The sequence below is a fragment of the Gorilla gorilla genome, chromosome 20 (genome assembly GCF_029281585.2).
Source record: "Gorilla gorilla gorilla isolate KB3781 chromosome 20, NHGRI_mGorGor1-v2.1_pri, whole genome shotgun sequence".
Taxonomy (NCBI): domain Eukaryota; kingdom Metazoa; phylum Chordata; class Mammalia; order Primates; family Hominidae; genus Gorilla; species Gorilla gorilla.
Genome location: NC_073244.2, coordinates 14,089,868 through 14,110,032, shown reverse-complemented (window position 1 = coordinate 14,110,032; position 20,165 = coordinate 14,089,868). Strand labels below are relative to the sequence as shown.

Below are 20,165 nucleotides of genomic sequence, written 5' to 3'. Positions count from 1 at the left end.
CCCAAAGTGCTGGGATTACAGGTGTGAGCCACTGCGCCTGGCCTAATTGTTGTATTTTTAGTAGAGACGGGGTTTCACCATGTTGGCCAGGCTGGTCTCGAACTCTTGACCTCAGGCAATCCGCCTGCCTCAGCCTCCCAAAGTGCTAGGATTACAGGCGTGAGCCACCGCGCCCAGTCTGGTCTTGAACTCTTTTGCTCAAGCAATCTGCCCACCTCGGCCTTCCAAAGTGCTGGGATTACAGGCATGAGCCACTACACGGGCCAAGAAACCAATTTTCCATCAAGATCAGCCCCTTTGGTGATGTCCCTGCCCACCTTCCAGGGTGGAGATAATTGTGAAATCTGGGTTATGCTCTGATGGGATCCTTCCTTCACTCAACCTGCTCTAACATCTGCCCCTCCTCCCACCAGCTGTTGGCTGGGCCCCTGTGCTGCTCCCTGGTGACAGCATACATGGAGGTAGATTCATATAGGGCCAAGCAGGTGCAAAGCCAGACTGTTCTGTGGGAGAGCAGGCTTTTGCCCACACCCACACCAGGATTATCCTAAGGCACCAGTGACCAATAGCGTTGGTACCATCCCAGGTATTATCCATCAGACGCTTACCCAGGGACAAGCCCTTACCTCCCTGCATTGGAAATATCAGTCACACCCTGAGGAAGATACTGTTACCATTCTTTTTTTTTTAAAGACAGAGTCTTGCTCTGTCACTCAGGCTGGAGTGGAGTGCAGTGGTGTGACTTCGGCTCACTGCAACCTCTGCCTCCCGGATTCAAGCGATGCTCCCATCTCAGCCTCCCAAGTAGCTGGGATTATAAGCATGCACCACCACACCTGGCTAATTTTTGCATTTTTTAGTGGAGATGGAGTTTCACCATGTTGGCCAAGCTGGTCTCGAACTCCTGTACTTAAATGATCCGCCCGCCTTGGCCTCCCAAAGTGCTGGAATTACAGGCGTGAGTCACCTTGCCCGGTCACCATTCTCATTTCACAGATGAACAAACTGAGTCTTGGAGACATGCCGGATCACCTACACAGGGTCACATAGCTGACAAATGGCCAGGCAGTAATTTGACCCCAGCTCTGTGGCACCAGGCATTCCAGACAGACATGGGCCCAGAGACACTCAGCTCATCAGCAGTAGCCTCAGAATTATTGGAAAACACGGCCGGGTACGATGGCTCACGTCTATAATCCCAGCACTTTGGGAGGCGGAGGTGGGTGGATCACCTGAGGTCAGGAGTTCGAGACCAGCCTGGCCAACATGGAGAAACCCCATCTCTACTAAAAATACAAACATTAGCTGGGCTTGGTGGCAGGCACCTGTAATCCCAGCCACTCGAGAGGCTGAGGCAGGAGAATCACTTGAACCCGGGAGGCGGAGGTTGCAGTTAGCCGAGATCGCTCCATTGCGCACTCCAGCCTGGGGGACAAGAGTGAGACTTCGTCTCAAAAAAAAAAAAAAAAAAAAAGAATTATTGGAAAACAGGACTTGCCTTCCTGCTTCTATTCACTGTCCACTGCCACCTCTCTGTCCCCACCCTACTACTCCAGCCTTTGGCTTTTGGCCATCAGTCGCAGCCTCCCATGGCCAATCCCAAGTGGTCAATTCCTCTAAGCATGAAACTGGGAGCCTCTAGTAGCGTCTCCTCCCCTTGTCCATCCCTCCTTCCCAGAATCATGACCTCCTGGTTCCCCTCCTCTCTGCTGTTTTCTCTAATTTGTGCTGGTTTTTCTCCCTAAAGTATGCCAGTCCTGGATCCCCTCACACCATCTGCTCTCCCTGGGAAATTCACCTGCCTGGAAGCTGCGGCCAGCACGTCCATGCTGTCAGTTTCCAGATTTCTGCTGCTCCCAGGTCGCCATCCCGCCAAAGCCAAACTTGCTGCCCCAATACCTCCCGTCTGCGCGCTGTCCAGACACGTCAGGGCTGAAGTCATTTCCCACAGAGCCTTCTTTCCTCCTCCCCTGGCTTCTTGGCCAAGATCCCACCCTCCACCCAGTCTTCAGGGACAAAATTCTGAGAGTCATCTCTGACTCCATCTCACACCCTCTCGGCACTCAGCTCCTCATTAAGCCCTACGATTACGTCCGTCTTTCCCGCGACAGTCCCCCTCTACCCGATTTCCACGGCTCCCATTTCTTGATTGAATCATGGTGGCCGCCTCCCCACTCAGCACCCAGGTCTTTCTTCTTGCCTGCAAATCAGACCCGCAGCTTTGAATCCTGCAAGTGCTCCCACTGGCCTGGCACTGTGCTCCCCAGCAAATGGACCTTGGCACATGCCATTCCCCTACCAGTAATGCCCTCCCTTCAGCCTGCCAAATTCCTCCCAGCTCTTCACGACTCTGTTCAACAGACACTTCCTCTAGGAGGGCCGACCAATCACCGCTGGGCTGGGTTAGGGGACACTCCCCTCCTGGGTTCTCCTACCTCATCTTTCTCAGAACTTTTGGGGCAACAATTTTTTTATTTTTTTTTTTGCGATGGAGTCTCGCTCTGTCACCCAGGCTGGAGTGCAGTGGCACAATCTCTACTCACCGCAATCTCCGCCTCCCAGGTTCAAGCGATTCTCCTGCCTCAGCCTCCTGAGTAGCTGGGATTACAAGCGCGTGCCACCACGCCCGGCTAATTATTGTATTTTTAGTAGAGACAGGGTTTCACCATGTTGGTCAGGCTGGTCTCGAACCCCTGGCCTCGTGATCCACCCGCCTTGGCCTCCCAAAGTGCTGGCATTACAGGCATGAGCCACCGTGCCTGGCCTTTTTTTTTTTTTTTTTTTAAAGACGGAGTCTTGCTGTCACCCAGGCTGGATGGAGTGCAGTGGTGTGATCTCAGCTCACTGCACCCTCCACCTCCCAGGTTCAAGCAATTCTCCTGCCTCAGCCTCCCAAGTATCTGGGACTACAGACACGCACCATGATGCCCGGCTAATTTTTTTTGTATTTTTAGTAGAGATGGGGTTTCACCATGTTGGTCAGGCTGGTCTCGAACTCCTGATTTCAAATGATCCGCCCGCCTCGGCCTCCCAAAGTGCTGGGATTACAGGCATGAGCCACTGCACCCAGCCACCGGCAACTGTTTTTTGTGTTTTTGTTTTTGAGACAGGGTCTTGCTTTGTTGCCCAGGCTGGAGTGCAGTGGCATGATCAAGGTTCACTGCAGTTTCGACCTCCCAGGCTCAATTGATCCTCCCACCTCAGCTTTCAGAGTAGCTGGGATTATAGGCGTGCACTGCCACGCCTGGCTAATTTTGTCTTTGTTTTTTTAGACAGAGTTTCTCTCTTGTTGCCTAGGCTGGAGCACAATGGTGCAGTCTTAGCTCCCTGCAACCTCCGCCTCCCAGGTTCAAGTGATTCTCCTGCCTCAGTCTCCCAAGTAGCTGGGATTACAGGCGTGTGCAACCATGCCCAGCTACTTTTGTATTTTTTTAGTAGAGACAGGGTTTCAACATGTTGGTCAGGCTGGTCTCGAACTCCTGAGCTCAAGTGATCCTCCCACCTCTCAGCCTCCCAAAGTGCTGGGATTACAGGCATGAACCACTGCACCCGGCCTGGCCAATTAAAAAAGAAAATTTTTTTGTAGAGACGAGGTCTCACTATGTTTCCCAGGCTAGTCTCAAACTCCTGGGTTCAAGTGATCCTGCTGCCTCAACAGGATCCCAAAGTGCTGGGATTAAAGGTACATGCCGCCATGCCAGCTAATTTTTTTTTTTTTTGGCAGAGACAGGGTTTCCCTATGTTGCCCAGGCTGGTCTCAAACTCCTGGCCTCAAGTGATCCTCCCACCTCAACCTCCCAAAGTGCTGGGACTATAGATGTGAGCCACTGCACCCAGCCAGGGACAACTATCTTCCCCCATATCCTGGTGATTAGGACCTCTCCATTTTCCCAGCACCTGACACACAACGGGTAGCAGGAAACTGTCCACCGACTGTACAAATGAGTAAAAGGCTCAACTGAGACCGGGCACCCAGGATTCCAGAGAACAACCAAGCTCCAGTTTCAGGCTTTCCCACCACCCTCATGGCCACCTGTCCGTCTTCCACCTGTGCTGTGAGGCACTCACTGCTCTCCTTCAAAAGGCTCGTGCTGGCCAGGCACAGTGGCTGACACCTGTAATCTCAGCATTTTGGGAGGCCGAGGCGGGTGGATAATCTGAGGTCAGGAGTTCAAGATCCGCCTGACCAACATGGAGAAACCCCGTCTCTACCAAAAATACAAAATTAGCCAGGTGTGGTGGCACATGCCTGTAATCCCAGCTACTCGGGAGGCTGAAGCAGGAGAATTGCTTGAACCCAGGAGGCGGAGGTTGCCGTGAGCCAAGATCACGCCATTGTACTCTAGCCTGGGCAACAAGAGCAAAACTCCGTCTCAAAAACAAAAATAAATAAATAAAAAAGGCTCATGCTGGCCAGGCACAGTGACTCACGCCTGTAATCCCAGCACTTCTCGGAGGCTGAGGCAAGAGGATCACCTGAGGTCAGGAGTTCAAGACCAGCCTGGCCAACATGGTGAAACCCCGTCTCTACAAAAAAATACAAAAATTAGCTGGGCATGATGGTGGGTGCCTGTAATCCCAGCTACTCAGGAGGCTGAGGCAGGAGAATTGTTTGAACCCGGGAGGCCGAGGTTGCAGTGATCCGAGATTGCGCCACTGCACTCCAGTCTGGGTGACAGAGCGAGACTCCATCTCAAAAAAAAATAAATAGGGCTGGGCGCGGTGGCTTACGCCTGTAATCCCAGCACTTTGGGAGGCTGAGGCGGGTGGATCACGAGATCAGGAGATTGAGACCATCCTTGCTAATACGGTGAAACCCTGTCTCTACTAAAAATACAAAAAATTAGCTGGGCGTGGTGGCAGGCACCTGTAGTCCCAGCTACTGGGAGGCTGAGGCAGGAGAATGGCGTGAACCCGGGAGGCGGAGCTTGCAGTGAGCCGAGATCATGCCACTGCACTCCAGCCTGGGCGACAGAGCAAGCCTCTGTCTCAAAAAAAATAAATAAATAAAATAAAAATAAAATAAAAAAATAAATAAGTCAGTAAGTAAATATAAAATAAAATTTTAGGCTGGGTGTGGTGGCTCATGCCTGTAATCCCAGCACTCTGGTAGGCTGAGGAGGGCGGATCCCTTGAGGTCATGAGTTTGACCTCAGCATGGTGAAGCCTCGTCTCTACTAATAATACAAAGAAATTAGGTGGGCATGGTAATCCCAGCTACTCGGGAGGCTGAGGCAGGAGAATCGCTTGAACCTGGGAGGTGGAGGTTACAGTGAGCCAAGATCGTGCCACTGCACTCCAGCCTGGGTGACAGAGCAAGATTCCGTCTCAAAAAAAAAAAAAAGAAAGAAAAAAGAAGTTAAAAGGCTCACATTGTTTGTTTCCCGAAATACATTTATTTTCAGAAGACACTTTCTCTCCCTCCCTCTCTCCCTGAAAGAGCAAGCCAGCATTGGCATCACGTGCAGAGGCTAGCCATGAAAACAAATACAATGAACACAAAACAAAGTGCAGTCTTGACCAGTTCCCGATGTTGGCAAGGCTGCCAGCCCAGGCCCTTGGGCACTCCAGATTCAACGGGAGGTTAGCAAGTGTCTATTACCATGCCTTGAAGGACACAGCAGCAGAACCAGGTGCAGTGGCTCACACCTGTAATTCCAATACTTTGGGAGGCTGGGGTGGGAGGATTGCTTGAGCCTAGCAGTTCAAGACCAGCCTGAGCAACATAGCGAGACCCTGTCTCTGTTTAAAAAAAAACAAAAATACACAGGCCGGGCACAGTGGCTCACGCCTGTAATCCCAGCACTTTGGGAGGCCGAGGCAGGCAGATCACAAGGTCAGGAGATCGAGACCATCCTGGCTAATAGGGTGAAACCCCGTCTCTACTAAAAAAAATACAAAAAAATTAGCAGGGCACCGTGGCAGGCGCCTATAGTCCCAGCTACTCGGGAGGCTGAGGCAGGAGAACGGCATGAACCCAGGAGGCAGAGCTTGCAGTGAGCCGAGGTTGCACCACTGTACTCCAGCCCAGGCGACAGAGCAAGACTCCGTCTCAGAAAAAAAAAAAAAAACAAAACAAAACACAAAACAGCAGTGGTAACAGAAGCCCTCAGCCTTGATGCCATGAGAAGGCGGCAGAGATTTCGGGAGGGAGCGATTCTGGGAGTTCTCCTGGCAACGCAGGCTGCCCTTGGAGGCTGTCCCATCCCTGGAGGTCACTCAGAGGCTGGCTGGCCTCTTGCAGGTGACAACAGCCTGAGTGGGGAAGCTGGGTCAGAACAGGTAGGGAGGCTCAGCTGGACGCGGTGGCTCATGCCTGTATTCCCAGTACTTTGGGAGGCCGAGGCGGGCAGATCACCTGAGGCCACGAGTTCCAGATCAGCCTGGCCAACATGGTGAAACCCCATTTCTACTAAAAATATAAAAATTACCTGGGCATGGTGGCACATGCCTGTAATCCCAGCTGCTCAGGAGGCTGAGGCAAGAGAACCGCTTGAACCTGCGAGGTGGAGATTGTAGTGAGCCGAGATCGCACCACTGCACTCCAGCCTGGGTAACAGAGCATGGTGCTGTCTCCAAAAAAGAAGAGATAGGGAGGCTGAAGGTGGAGGGTGGCAGAGACAGGAGCCTCGGGGAGGGGTGCTGAGGTCCGGGTAGGGTGTCTTCAAGGGGTGGGGGTGGCAGATTGGGATGAGTATCTGGGGTAGATCTGGGAACTGCCTGCTTGGGCAGGAATATGGGGACACACAGCCGAGGGGTGGGAGAGGGCGAGGAGAGCCGGTGGGCAAATTCCAGGCATGGAATTCTAAGATGGCATCATCCGAGAGGGAGGAAAACAACAGGGTGAGGGCAGCAGCCGTGGAGCTCCAGGGTCCCCAGGTATCCACTTAACAAATTTTTTTTTTTTTTTTTAAGAGACAACAGGATTCCACTCTGTTGCCCAGGCTGGAGTGCAGTGGCATGATCATAGCTCACTGCAGCCTCAAACTCTTGGGTTCAAATGATCCCCCTGCCTCAGCCTCCCGAATAGCTGAGACTACAGGCACCCATGCCACTATACCCAGCTAATTTTTTTTTTTGAAACAGAGTTTCACTCTTGTTGCCCAGGCTGGAGTGCAGAAGCACAATCTTAGCTCATGGCAACCTCCACCTCCCGGGTTCAAGTGATTCTGCCTCAGCCTCCTGAGTAGCTGGAGTTACAGGCATGTGCCACCACACCTGGCTAATTTTTTTGTATTTTTAGTAGAGACAGGATTTCACCATGTTGGTCAGGCTGGTCTCAAACTCCTGACCTCAGGTGATCCATCCGCCTTGGCCTCCCAAAGTGCTGGGATTACAGGCATAAGCCACTGTGCCCAGCCCTCACCCAGCTAATTTAAAAATATATATTTTTTATAGAGATAGGGTCTTACTATGTTGCCCAGGCTTGTCTCGAACTCCTGGCCTCAAGCGATACTTGAGCCTCAGCCTCTCAAAGTGTTGGGATGACAGATGCAAGCCACCGTGTCCAGCCTCCAGGCATCCATCTGAACCTACATGGGCCTGCAGTCCTGCCTGGGTCTCAGAGGAGCTGGAGGCAGTGGGTTGAGACAGTAGCAAACTGTGGACCTCAGAGCCTGCTCCTATCCTGCAGGGTGGCTCAGGCAGCTGGAGTTCTCTGTGAAATCAAGTCACCACCTTTTTTTGCGGGAGATGAAGTCTCGTTCTGTCACCCAGGCTGGAGTACAATGGCACGATCTAGGCTCACTGCAACCTCCACCTCCTGGGTTCAAGTGATTCTCCTGCCTCAGCCTCCCAAGTCGCTGGGAATACAGGCGCCCGCCACCATGCCCAGCTAATTTTTGTATTTTTAGTAGAGATGGGGTTTTACCACGTTGGCCAGGCTGGTCTCGAACTCCTGGCCTCAAGTGATCCTCCCGCCTCGGCGTCCCAAAGTGCTGGGATTACAGGCATGAGCCACTGCGCCCAGCCTCAAGTCACCATCTTGATACCCATCCACCCAGTGAAGCAAGAAGCCACAGAGAGCCCCTGCAGAGCACACGTCTTCCATCAGCCCTCTGGGTTGGATGGGTTGGCACAGAGAAGGGCCCCCAGTGGGGAGGCAGAGGCTACCTATGGTCCCTTTAAGGACTGGAGGTGTCTGTGTAACTGGTGGCAAAGCACTTCCTCTCAGATGACGGTCCAGTACCGCCCCTCCTCTGGGATACGCACAGATGGAGTCCATCCCTCTCTCAGCAGTGGCTCTGAGTACCAGCCTATCCCTTCCCCATCTCAAGATCTCCTGGGAGGCTCCCCGTAGCTCCTGACCTGGCATTCGAGGCCTTTGTGACCTGGCCAAGCCCACTGCCCTGTCCTGGCCTCCCTGTCTGCTCTCCCGCAGCCACCCTGACTCCGAGGTTCTTGGCCTAGGGTCTCCACGGGTGGATTCCCAGAGTCTGCTTCAATTTTAGGAATGTTGCTCCGATGCCATTCCTGGATGCCAGGCCTTTGCCTGGGCCGCTCCCTCTAAATCACTGTTCAGCATTCCGTTATCTGATGCCTGGCATGGTTAAACCTTCAAGTGGGCAGCTTGCCTGTGGCTGCCTCCAGGAAGCCTTGAAGACTCCCAGCCTGGGTCAAGAGCCTCTCCTTGGTCATGCACAGTGGCTCATACCTGTAATCCCAGTGCTTTGGGAGGCCAAGGTGGGCAGATCACCTGAGGCCAGGAGTTCAAGACCAGCCTGGCCAACATGGTGAAACCTCATCTCTACTAAAAATACAAAAATTAGCTGGGTATGGTGGCACGTGCCTGTAATCCCAGTTACTTGGGAGGCTGAGGCAGTAGAATCGCTTGAACCCGGGAGGCAAAGGTTGCAGTGAGCCAAGATTGCACCACTGCACTCCAACCTGGGCGACAGAGTGAGACTCTGTCTCAAAATAAAAGCAAAAACAAAAAGAAGGCCAAATGTAGATCCCAGCACTTTGGGAGGATGAGGCGGGCAGATCACTTGAGATCAGGAGTTCGAGACCAGTCTGGCCAGCATGGCAAAACCCCGTCTCTACAAAAGAATACAAAAATTAGCCAGGTGCGGTGGCTTACGCCTGTAATCCCAACACTTTGGGAGGCCGAGGCGGGCGGATCACGAGGTCAGGAGATCGAGACCATCCTGGCTAACAGGGTGAAACCCCGTCTCTACTAAAAATACAGAAAAATTAGCCAGGCGTGGTGGCGGGCGCCTGTAGTCCCAGCTACTGGGGAGGCTGAGGCAGGAGAATGACATGAACCCGGGAGGCGGAGCTTGCAGTGAGCCGAGATGGAGTCACTGCACTCCAGCCTGGGTGAAAGAGCGAGACTCCATCTCAAAAAAAAAAAAAAAAACATTAGCCAGGTGTGGTAGTGGACACCTGTAATCCCAGCTACTCAGGAAGCTGATGCAGCAGAATCGCTTGAACTCGGGAGGCGGAGATTGCAGTGAACCGAGATTGCGCCACTGCACTCCAGCCTGAGCGACAGAGCGAGACTCTGTCTCAAAAAAAAAATAAAAAAAGGAGCCTCTCCTTGCATTCAGTGTCTCTGATTGTTTTCCTTGTACCCTGGTTAATCTGCCTTGTAACTGCCCAAAGACACGTCTGTCTCCCCGCTGAATGAGGGGTCTCTGGGAGGGCAGTAAACAAGTCCAATTCCTGTCTCAGCCCATCACTCGCTCCCACTCAGGCCCCAGCCCTAATGTCACCTTTTCAGAGGGGTCCTGACTGCCCGAAATAAAGTAACGTCTCCTTGCTCTTCATCACATTTCTGGAAAATTCCAGGAGTGGGTGGGAAAGTCATAAATGTCCTGTCTCAGAGTCTGACCCTCTGGAGGCCTCAGACAAACCCAGATTGGCCCCCAGCTCCTTCCAGACTCCAGCAAGGTCCCCAGGAAGCTGACATGTGTTAAGTGCCAGGTCCCTCTGTCATCTGTACTTTGCAACTGGGGAAAGTGAGGCATGCAGTCATCCAAAGTCATAAAGTAGGGAATAGAGTCTGGGACTTGGACCCAAGCCTGTCTGTCTCCAGAACCTGCCTGTTACCTGCCACCCGAGGTACGCTACCCCCAACGCCATCCGCCCCCCAAGTCCAACCTCTCAGGCTGCAGCCATAAGGACCCAGGATGGCTGGCATCACTTCACATTTATTGGGTGCCCACTGCATACCAACTACACACTGGGATCCCAGCAGAGAACAGAGTAGACAAGAAATTTCACTCCATGGAGCCGATATTCTGGACATGGTGGAGATGAGGGAGTGGCAAAGACTCTATATCTTCATTTTTTTTCAGAAATGGGGTCTTGCTATGTTGCCCAGGCTGGTCTTGAACTCCTGGGCTCAAGTGATCTGCCCAACTTGCCTCTCAAAGTGCTGGGATTACAGGCATGAGCACCTGATCTGGCCCTGCATTTTGATAATTTGTTTGTTTTGTTATTGTCAGGTGGAGAGAAAAATAAGGCAGGAAAAGGAATGAGGAGTCAGGCAGTGGGGGCTGTAATTTTCTTTTTTTTTTTTCCCAAGACAAAATCTCTCTCTGTCGCCCAGGCTGGAATGCAGTGCCACCATCTCGGCTCACTGCAACCTCCATCTCCCAGGTTCAAGTGATTCTCCTGCCTCAGCCTCCCAAGCAGCTGGGATTACAGGCGCCCGCCACCACGCCTGGCTAATCTTTGCATTTTTAGTAGAGACGGGGTTTCACCGTGTTGGCCAGGCTGGTCTCGAACTCCTGGCCTCAGGTGATCTGCCCACCTCAGGCTCCCAAAGTGCTGGGATTACAGGTGTGGACCACGGTGCCTGGCAGGGCTACAATTTTAAAGAGGGAGGTCAGGAAGCCCTCCCTGAGAAGGTAGGGAGGTGAGGGAGGAAGCCCTAATGATAGAACATTCTAGAAAGGGGGAAGAGCCAGTGCAAAGGCCCTGAGGCAGGGCCTGGCATCCTGGACTCGAAGCACAGAGAGGTGGCTTATGCCTGCCCTCACCAACATCCCAGATGGAGAAACAAAACCCAGAGGACCACCTCCCTCCCGTCCTGTCACTGTCTGGGTGCCATCACCCTAAAAAGCCCAGCTCCTATTCCCCTGTCCCTGCTGTGGCTCATCATACCTGCCAGATCACAGAGAAGTGCCAGGGACAAGGGATGCCCCCTCCCAGTTTGGACAGGGACGGAGGGGACAGTCCGGGTCACAGTGCCATGGCTCAACAGAACCTCGGATCTAGGCTCCAGCATCCAAGTGTCCAAATTCCCTCCCAGTGAAGCCCAGGTTCGTGGTGGGGGTGGGGAGGGTGCCCAGGCTCTTGTGGGGTACAGGGAGAGGGGACCGAGTTCTCTCTCTTTTGCCTGGGAAGGGAGCGACTGCAGGCTAGAGGCTGTCCCATCCCCCAGACACACCCGCTGCTTGTTTTTTTTTTTTTTTTTTTTTTTTTTTTGAGACAGAGTCTTGCTCTGCTGCACAGGCTGGAGTGCAGTGGTGTGATCTCTGCTCACTGCAACCTCCGCCCCCCTGGTTCAAGCAATTCTCTTGCCTCAGCCTCCTGAGTAGCTGGGACTACAGGCACACACCGCTGCACCTGGCTAATTTTTGTATTTTTAGTAGAGACAGGGTTTCGCCATGTTGGCCACGCTGGTCTCGAACTCTTGACCTCAGGCGATCCACCCACATCAGCCTCCCAAAGTGCTGGGATCACAGGTGTGAGCCACTGCACCTGGCCCTGCTGCTTGGCTTTTGCTGTTTGTCCTCTAGGCCCCTGATCGAGGCTACCATCCCTGCATCCCTAGGGCTCCCCCATCACCTATCTGAGAACGTCCTGGCTCCTCCATCCAGCTCTGGCTGCTTGCCCACTGGCTGCTGCCGTTGCTTCTTCCTCCTCGTCCTCCCCCTCCTCTTCCTTTTTCTCCTCCTCCCCCTCCTCCCTCTCCTCCCCCTCCTCTATCCTCCCTTTCCTGTTCCTCCTCCTCCTCCCTCTCCTCCTCCTCCCTCTCCCACCTCCTCCCCACTGCCCTTCATCTCCTCTGCTTCCACACGCTCATCAGTACCCTTCCCTGGCTACTTCCCTCTCCCAGTTCAGCTGAGCCCCATTGTGTGGAGGGGAGGAGGAGAAGTCTTGGCCACTGCGTGGTCCTCCTCTCCTTCCTCCTGCCAGCTTCCTCAGCCTTCAAGGTTCGAGCACCCCAGCACAAGTGACCACTGCACATACAGGACGACAAAGTAACCGTGCAAAAGCAGTAGGGTCCCATAACCTTTCACCCCTCAAGTCCCCTTGAGCAAGGACTCTCCAGGGTCTGCTGTGGTTGGACTGGGGGTTCCCAAGGACCTTCAGTCTCTTCATCTACTCCTCTCTCTACTCTATGACTCCTTGCTTAGTTTGCTCCAGCCACCCCAGCCTCATTGCGTTCCTCCAACACACCATGCCTGTTCCAGCCTCAGGGCCTTTGCACCTGCTGGGCCTTCTGCCCAGAGCACTCTTCCTCCAGATGTCTAGCTGCTCCTTCAAGCCTCATCCTTGTCCCCATCACCTTCTCCCTGCGGGGACATCAGCTCCGTAAGGCTTCCTGTGGCTCACTGTCTGTCCCCAGTGCCTCCCACTGCAGACACTTCCTAAGTCTGTGCTGAATGAACAAATGACAGACAGGGGTGGGAGGAAAGTGGGGCCAGGCACAGGGCAGAAGGGGTCCCCAGGGCATAGCTGATAGGAAATGATCACTCTTCAGACACAGTGTCGTGGGACCCTGGATTAAAATCTGTCTCTAGGAGTCCAGGAGGGGGTAGGGAGGGAAAGCTGAGCTGAGCTCCAGGCGGTTCAGTGTGTGTGTGTGTGTGACAGCATCCTATTAACAAAGGTATAAAGTCCAGACTCAGGGAGGGGAAGGTCTCTTCTATGCTACTCTGTTTTTTGTTTGTTTGTTTTTGAGACAGTGTCTTGCTCTGTCACCCAGGCTGGAGTGCAGTAGTGCGATCTTGGCTCACTGCAACCTCTGCCTCCTGGGTTCGAGCAATTCTCCTGTCTCAACCTCCCAAGTAGCTTGGATTACAGGAGCATGCCACCACACAGGGTTAATTTTTATATTTTTAGTAGAGACGGGGTTTCACTATATTGGCCAGGCTGGTCTCGAACTCCTGACCTCAGGTGATCTGCCCGCCTCGGCCTCTCAAAGTGCTGGGATTACAGGCGTGAGCCACCGCGCCGGGCCTCTCTATGCTACTCTGGTCAGAGCCATGATGGGTCTGAGGGGCCTATTCAAGGATGGCAAAGAAAAGCCTGTGCTTGGCCAGGCACGGTGGCTCATGCCTATAATCCTAGTGCTTTGGGAGGTCGAGGCTGGAGGCTTGCTTGAGGCCAGGAGTTCAAGACCAGCCCGGGCAACATAGTAAGACCCCCCTGTCCATCTGTATAAAATTTTTTTTTTAACGATTAGCTAGGCCTGGTGGTGCATGCCTGTGGTCCCAGCTCTCAGGAGGCTGAGGTTGAGCTCAGGAGGTCGAGGCTGCAGTGAGTTATGATCATGCCACTGCACTCCAGCCTGAGCGACAGAGCAAGATTCTGCCTTTGAAAAAAAGAAAGAAGCCGAGTGCAGTGGCTCATGCCTGTAATCCCAGTACTTTGGGAGGTTGAGGCGTTTGAGCTCAATAGTTTCAGACCAGCCTGGGCAACTGGCAAAACTCTATAAAATCACTACAAAAAATGCAAAAATTAGCCAGGTGTGGTGGCTCATGCCTGTAGTCCCAGGCTGATTGCTTAAACTTGGGAGGTGGAGGTTGCAGTGGGCGAAGATCGCACCACTGCACCCCAGCCTGGGCAACAGAGCCAGAACTTGTCTGGAAAAAACAAAACAAAAACAAGAAAGAAAAGCAAAGAAAAGAGCTTGTACTGAAAGGCATGAGGAAGAGAACAGGGTTAGTAAAGAGCAGCCACAAAAGAAAGTGAGACGGGCTGGTCGCGGTGGCTCACACCTGTAATCCCAGCACTTTGGGAGGCCGAGGCAGGTGGATCACCTGAGGTCAGGAGTTCGAGACCAGCCTGGCCAACATGGTGAAACCCCCCCATCTCTACTAATAATATAAAAATTAGCCAGGTGTGGTGGTTCGCACCTGTAATCCCAGCTACTCAGGAGGCTGAGGCAGGAGAATTGCTTGAACCTGGGAGGTGGAGGTTGCAGTGGGCCGAGATTGCACCATTCGCACCATTGCACTCCAGCCTGGCGACAAGAACGAAACTCCATTCCAAAAAATAAAAATAATAATAAAAAAAACAGTAAGATGCCTGCTACTGAATTATCAAACAGGGGTTTCAAGACCCTTTCCTCCTATGACAGCCCCAGCTCCCTTGGCTCCCAGCTTGCCACCCACTCCTGGTTTTCCTTCTGCCCTCCTTCTGCTGTCTCCCAAGCTCCCAGCTTGCTTTAAAGCCCATCCTACACCGTACCACCTGGTACGTGGCATGGCAATTTCCAGATGCTGAGAACAGATTGCTGACTTACACCTAAAGCTGTTCCCCCATGAGCAGCTGCTCCCTCCCCCAGCCTCTCCATATCTCTCCAAGATCCACCCAAGTCTCACCCGTCCACGCCTTCACCTGGTCCAGCCCCACTATTACTCCCCTGGCCTGGTGCAGTCCCTTCCATCCTGGTCTCCAGGCTCCTGCCTTCGACCCCTGCAGTCTGTTCCCTGAGCTCTAAATAATGCCAAATGCTTGTTCGAGGCTGGCAGGCTGGCTCTGCCCTTTTTCCTCTCCCCTCTTCTGGATCTTACAACCCTGGCTTTGTGGTTCTTTCATCCAAGCACCCTGGCAGTTTCTCTCCTCTGCAATTTGCCCACTGGTTTCTTGGCCTGGTTAACTCCTCCTCACCCTTAGCAACCCAGCCAACTGTCACCTCCTCCAGGAGGCCTTCCCTGACTCCTCCTTAGGCTGAGTCAGGTGACTCCTCTGGACTCTCCCTGACCCCAGGCAGGACTCTGATTTTTTTTTTTTTTTTTTTTTTTTGGAGATAGTCTCACTTTGTCACCCAGGCTGGAGTGCAGTGGTGCTATCTCAGCTCACTGCAAATTCTGCCTCCCAGGTTCAAGAGATTCTCCTGCCTCAGCTTCCCATGCAGCTGAGATTACAGGTACATGCCACCACGCCCAGCTAATTTTTGTATTTCTAGTAGAGACGGGGTTTCACCATGTTGGCCAGGCTGCTCTCGAACTCCTGACCTTGGGTGATCTGCCTGCCTCAGCTTCCCAAAGTGCTGGGATTACAGGCATGAGCCACCACGCCCAGCCCCTCTGTGATATTTTAATAGCCTCCAGCTCTGTGATATTGTCGTGATATTTTAATAGCCTGTTTAGCACTATTCACAACCAGCCAGGCACTGTGTTCAGCTCTTTACCTATAGGTCATGACTGCTACTATCCCATTTTACAGGTGGAGAGACCGAAGCAGGAAGTGGTGAAGTCAGTAGCCCGGAGGCCCTCAACTCAACGTGGCAGGACAGGGCCGGGGGGTGGTCAGGCTCAAGCCCAGCCAGTCGGAAAGGGAGAAGCTTGTGGTGCTCAGAGAAGGGGACAGGGCAGTGAGCTCCCAAGGCACCTGCCTTTCTGTGCCATCCCACGGGTGGGAGGAGGGAACCTGGGCCCACTTCTGCTGCCAACTACAGGCATCCCAGTGGCTCCTGAGCCAAGACATTCTGTGCCAGGCACTGGGCCAACCGCTTTATTCAACCTGCAGACAGCCCTGGGTCAGGAGGTGGACACCGTTGTGAATATCTCAGAGGAGAAAATGGAAGCCCATACATCCCCCTGAACTCCCACCGGGCGTTAGAGCCCTCCCCGGTTCCTTAGGGGTGTGGCCGCCACCGAGATCTGCCTAGCCTCGGCTTTCATTGATCCATGAACACTCCCAGGCTCAGATACTACTGACCCATTTTACAGATGGGTAAACTGAAGCTCAGAAACCTTTCCCTGGGGGCCCTACAGCCAGTTCAATGACCAAGGCCGCCCCCCACCCCCCACACCCCAGGCTCAAAGTACCTCTGCTGACAGTGGGTGAGCTGGAAAAACAGGTAAGGAAAGTCCTCAATGCCTCTTCCTCCACGCCTGGCTGGGCCTGCTGGGGCCCAGGTGCACTGAATGAGGCTTCTAATCAGTCCCCCAGCTCCACTTCTGTGTTTATTCACAGCAGCTGCTCCTGGAAGGCAGACCCATTTGAGGCTGGGGGAGGCCGAGGGCTTCAAAGACAATTCCACAGTCCAGGAACCCTATCCCCATATAACAGACCCAGGTCGCCCCAGTGGGGTCACCCTGGCCTCTGCGCTCAGATGCCTGAGACCTTGCCTGAGCTCAGACTGGAGTCGATGGGAGCATTCCCCCATCTGGTAGGTTTTGCAAACCACAACAGCCTCTCCCCCTGCCCACCTTCCTGTGTCCCCCAGAGCAGCTTCTCCTCAAGTCTCCCATCCCAGCAATGAAAGCCTCTTCTATATACTCCTAACTACCCAGGAGAAACATCGGTCCCCCACGCTCCACTTGCAAACAGACAGAATTGGACGATGTTACTCTGCCAAAGCGAATTTTCAGTTCACCCACTTCCTATCACACCTTCCAGCCAGGTCAAGCCAGAAGCCCCCTTCCAAGTATCTCCATCTCTCCTACCCACAGCGGCTACGGGATGTTCTTAAGACACAATCCGATCACGCCATGCACCTGCTGTTCCAAGCCTCCCTGGTCCCCACCGCCCCGAGAACGGGTTCCACACTCTTCTCGCCGCTTCCCAGGCCCCGGCCAACCTCTCTCCACCTCAGACCCTCCCTCTCCGCGTTTCAGCCACGCTGGCCTCTTTTCTGCTCCGCACACACTCCCGGCTGGGCCCTGCCACACAATCTTGCTGTTTCCTGGGCCTAAAAACCCCTCGCTGGCTGGTCCAACCAGGCCAAATGACATTATTCCCGCCTGGGCACCTCCACCTCACCCCGGCCGCCTGATGGGTTAGCTCGGGCTTGGAATGACGTGTTTAAGCGGTTCTCAGAAGCCGTCTACGCGGCCGGGCTGCGGGCTCCGAGGCCAGGGCCCCAGCTGCGTCCCCAGCCCTGGCACGTCGGGGAAACGGGGCGCTCCCCCGGCTCACACATCCGGATTCCCCCGCGTCACGAGGCCAGGATCGCCCCTACTCGCTCCAGCCCGTTTCGCAGCCGCGTCCTCGGGCACCCGTTGCGCCCCGGCCCTCGTGGGGGAGCGCGGATAGCTCGGGGAGACGGCCCAGATGGGAAGCCCCGAGGGGGACAGTCCCCGGCGGGGTGATGGGGGCTGGAGCCCAGCTGCGAGTGGGGGCCGGGCTGGGGCCGCCATGGCCGCGGAGGCGGGGCCGGGGACCGCCGTGAGGGTGGCGTTCGGGGCGGTGTTCGCGGCGCGGGGTGCTCGCTTACCTGGGGGTGCAGGCGGCCGGGCGCACCGAGGGCCGGCGGCGGGGCTGGGGACGGCGCGCCTAGCGGGCTACCCGGAGCAGCTGCAGACACGCGCCGCCCACTCCAGGCAGCCGGACTCTGCTCCCGGCCAGGCCTCGGCCCCCAGCAGGGGAAAAAAGGCTTGAGTGGGGGGGAGCCCGGGGCGGGGCCGTGGGGGCGGGGCCTGGGCGGGGCACGCGCCCCGGAACGGTGGGGCCTGGCGCGGGGCTGGGGCCCTGGAGAGGCGGGGCCTGGCGGGGGGCGGGGGACTTGGAGGGGCAGGGCCTGGAGCGGGCACCGGGTCCTCCAGGCGCTTGCCCCCCTCGACGCAACTAGGCCTCCCCCTGGCCCCCGACCCCGCACCCGCACCCCCATCCCCGCCCCCGTCCCCGCCCCCCCATTCTCGCCCCCGCCCCCGTTCCCGCTCCGCCCATCTCTGCCCCGCGGCGCGCCTGGCCTGGGTCCGGCCTAGCGTTTCTAGTCTGCGCCTTATCTCTCCCCTTTGAACCCAGTATTGTCCGCTGCGCGCTCCGTCCGGCCCCGGCTTCACCCCTGTTCGCTGTCTGTCTCCCCGGCCCCCTCCCAGGTCCCCTCTTCTGCCCGAGATGCTCTGGCTCTGCTCATCTGTCCACACCCCCACACTCCCGGGGCGCCCTGAGCCTTTGGGGCTCTCAGTTGGATGGTGCACAGGGGAGGCCCAGATTTCTCCAGGCCTCAGCGGCCACCCTGGGTGCCCCGAGTCTGGGGCCCTGTTGGAGGGCCAGTCCAGGGGTTCGCCCGAGGCGCGCGCGGGGGCCAACCGAGGCGGTGAGGGCACCGGGCAAAGGCTGCGATTTGGTGGGGTGCAGGGGTCAGGCGACAGAGCTGGGGAGATAAGATGGGAGATAGGCCGGGTGGGTGGTGGCGCAGCCCTGGTTTTGGCTGAGGGCAGCAGCAGTGGGGGCTGGGTCCCCCGCTTGCCTGGTAGAACCGAAAATGACCCAGTCTCAGCAGCGCGCAGGGGCAGGGAGCCTGGGCGATCCCTGAACAGAGGACAGCCCCAGGGGGTTTCATAGTCGCTGGCCCACCGCATGCACTCTGGGCAAGTGGCTTCGCCTTTGGACAATAAGCCTCTGTAAAATGGGGATAATAAACCTTTCTCTGACTCAGCTCAGCAGACCCAAGACCCATGGGGTGAAGTTGGGGCCTCCCTGCCACAGGGCCCTAGGCAAGCTGAGATTTGATTTCCTCACACAGACAGGGGCGCGGGGGGCGGGGCGGTCAGGGAGGCAGGAGACCTCTGTTGCAAGTGTGGAAGAACCTGTCCCTCCAAGTTCAGACTCCTGGAGTTTGCACTTGGCTTTCCCTCTGCTACACTGTTTCTCTTTTCTTTTTTCTTTTTCTTTTTCTTTTTTTTTTTTTTGAGACGGAGTCTTGCATTGTGGCCCGGGCTGGACTGCAATGGCATGATCTCGGCTCACTGCAACCTCTGCATCCTGGTTTCATTCGATTCTCCTGCCTCAGCCTCCCGAGTAGCTGGGATTACAGGCGCCCACCACACCCGGCTAATTTATATATATATATATATATATATATATATATATATATATATATATATATATATATATATATATTTGGAGAGACGGGGGTTTCACTATGTTGGCCAGACTGGTCTCAAACTCCTGACCTCGTGATCCACCAGCCTTGGCTTCCCAAAGTGCTGGGATTACAGGCGTGAGCCAGCATGCCCGGCCTTCTCTTTTCTTTTTTTAAAAAAATCTGTTAGAGGCTGGGTGCGGTGGCTCACACCTGTAATCCCAGCACTTTGGGAGGCTGAGGTGGGTGGATCACCTGAGGTCAAGAGTTTGAGACCAGCCTGGCCAACGAGGCAAAATCCCATCTCTACTAAAAACACAAAAATTAGCCTGGAGTAGAATTGCGTGAACCCAGGAGGCAGAGGTTGCAGTGAGCGGAGATCGTGCCACTGCACTCCAGCCTGGACAACAGAGTGAGACTCTATCAAAAAAAATTTCGTTAAAGATGGGAGTCTCACTCTGTTGCCCAGGCTGGAATGGAATGTCATGATCCTAGCTCATTGCAGCCTGGGACTCCAGGGCTCAGGCAGTCCTCTCATCTCAGCCTCCAGAGGAGCTAGGACTGTAGATGCCTGCCACCATGCCTGGCTAATGTTTTTTTTGTTTTAAATAAAAAAACTTTGGTAGGCAGGGTGTGGTGGCTCATGCCTGTAATCCCAGCACTTTGGGAGGCTGAGGCAGGTGGATCACCTGAGGTCAGGAGTTCGAGACCAGCCTGGCCAACATGGCAAAACCCCATCTCTACTAAAAATACCAAAGTTAGCTGGGCATGGTGTTGCGCACCTGTAATCCCAGCTACTCAAGAGTCTGAGGCAGGAGAATCACTTGAACCCAGGAGGCGGAGGTTGCAGTGAGTCAAAATCGTGCCACTGCACTCCAGCCTGGGTGACAGAGCAAGACTCTGTCTCAATTAAAAAAAAAAAAAAAAAAAAAAAACACCAAACTTTGGTAAAGGTGGGGTCTTGCTATGATGCCCAGGGTGGTCTGGAACGCTTAGGCTCAAGTGATCCTTCCGCCTCCGCTTTCCAAGGTGCTGGGATTACAGGCAAGAGCCACTGTGCCCCAGCCTCTTTCCCTTTTCAAATGCATACATACTTCTCCCTGAGCCTCAGTCCCCTCCTCCTTCCTCCATTGCCTGCTTTACCCCACCCCCACCATATTCACCTGTT

The 20,165-nt window shown here is 54.7% G+C and overlaps 1 protein-coding gene across 4 annotated transcripts in view; it reads right to left on the bottom strand.

Annotated features, from left to right (window-relative positions):
* CERS4 (ceramide synthase 4) overlaps positions 1-17,586 on the bottom strand; it is a 55,382-nt gene extending 37,796 nt beyond the window's left edge. Inside the window, exons 1-2 of one of the 4 annotated variants that reach the window (XM_055371520.2) lie at positions 17,405-17,586; positions 16,014-16,170 (exon numbers count right to left, since the gene is read on the bottom strand). Coding sequence is in view for 1 of the 4 variants with exons in the window: in XM_055371519.2 (XP_055227494.1) it covers positions 1,803-1,942 (140 nt within the window). In the remaining 3 variants the exon portion in view is untranslated. Of the gene's footprint in view, positions 1-1,798; positions 2,530-16,013; positions 16,171-17,404 lie in introns of those variants that run through there. The other 3 variants (XM_063700937.1, XM_055371523.2, XM_055371519.2) reach the window with 3 other exon arrangements.
* Positions 17,587-20,165: the final 2,579 nt, after the last annotated feature.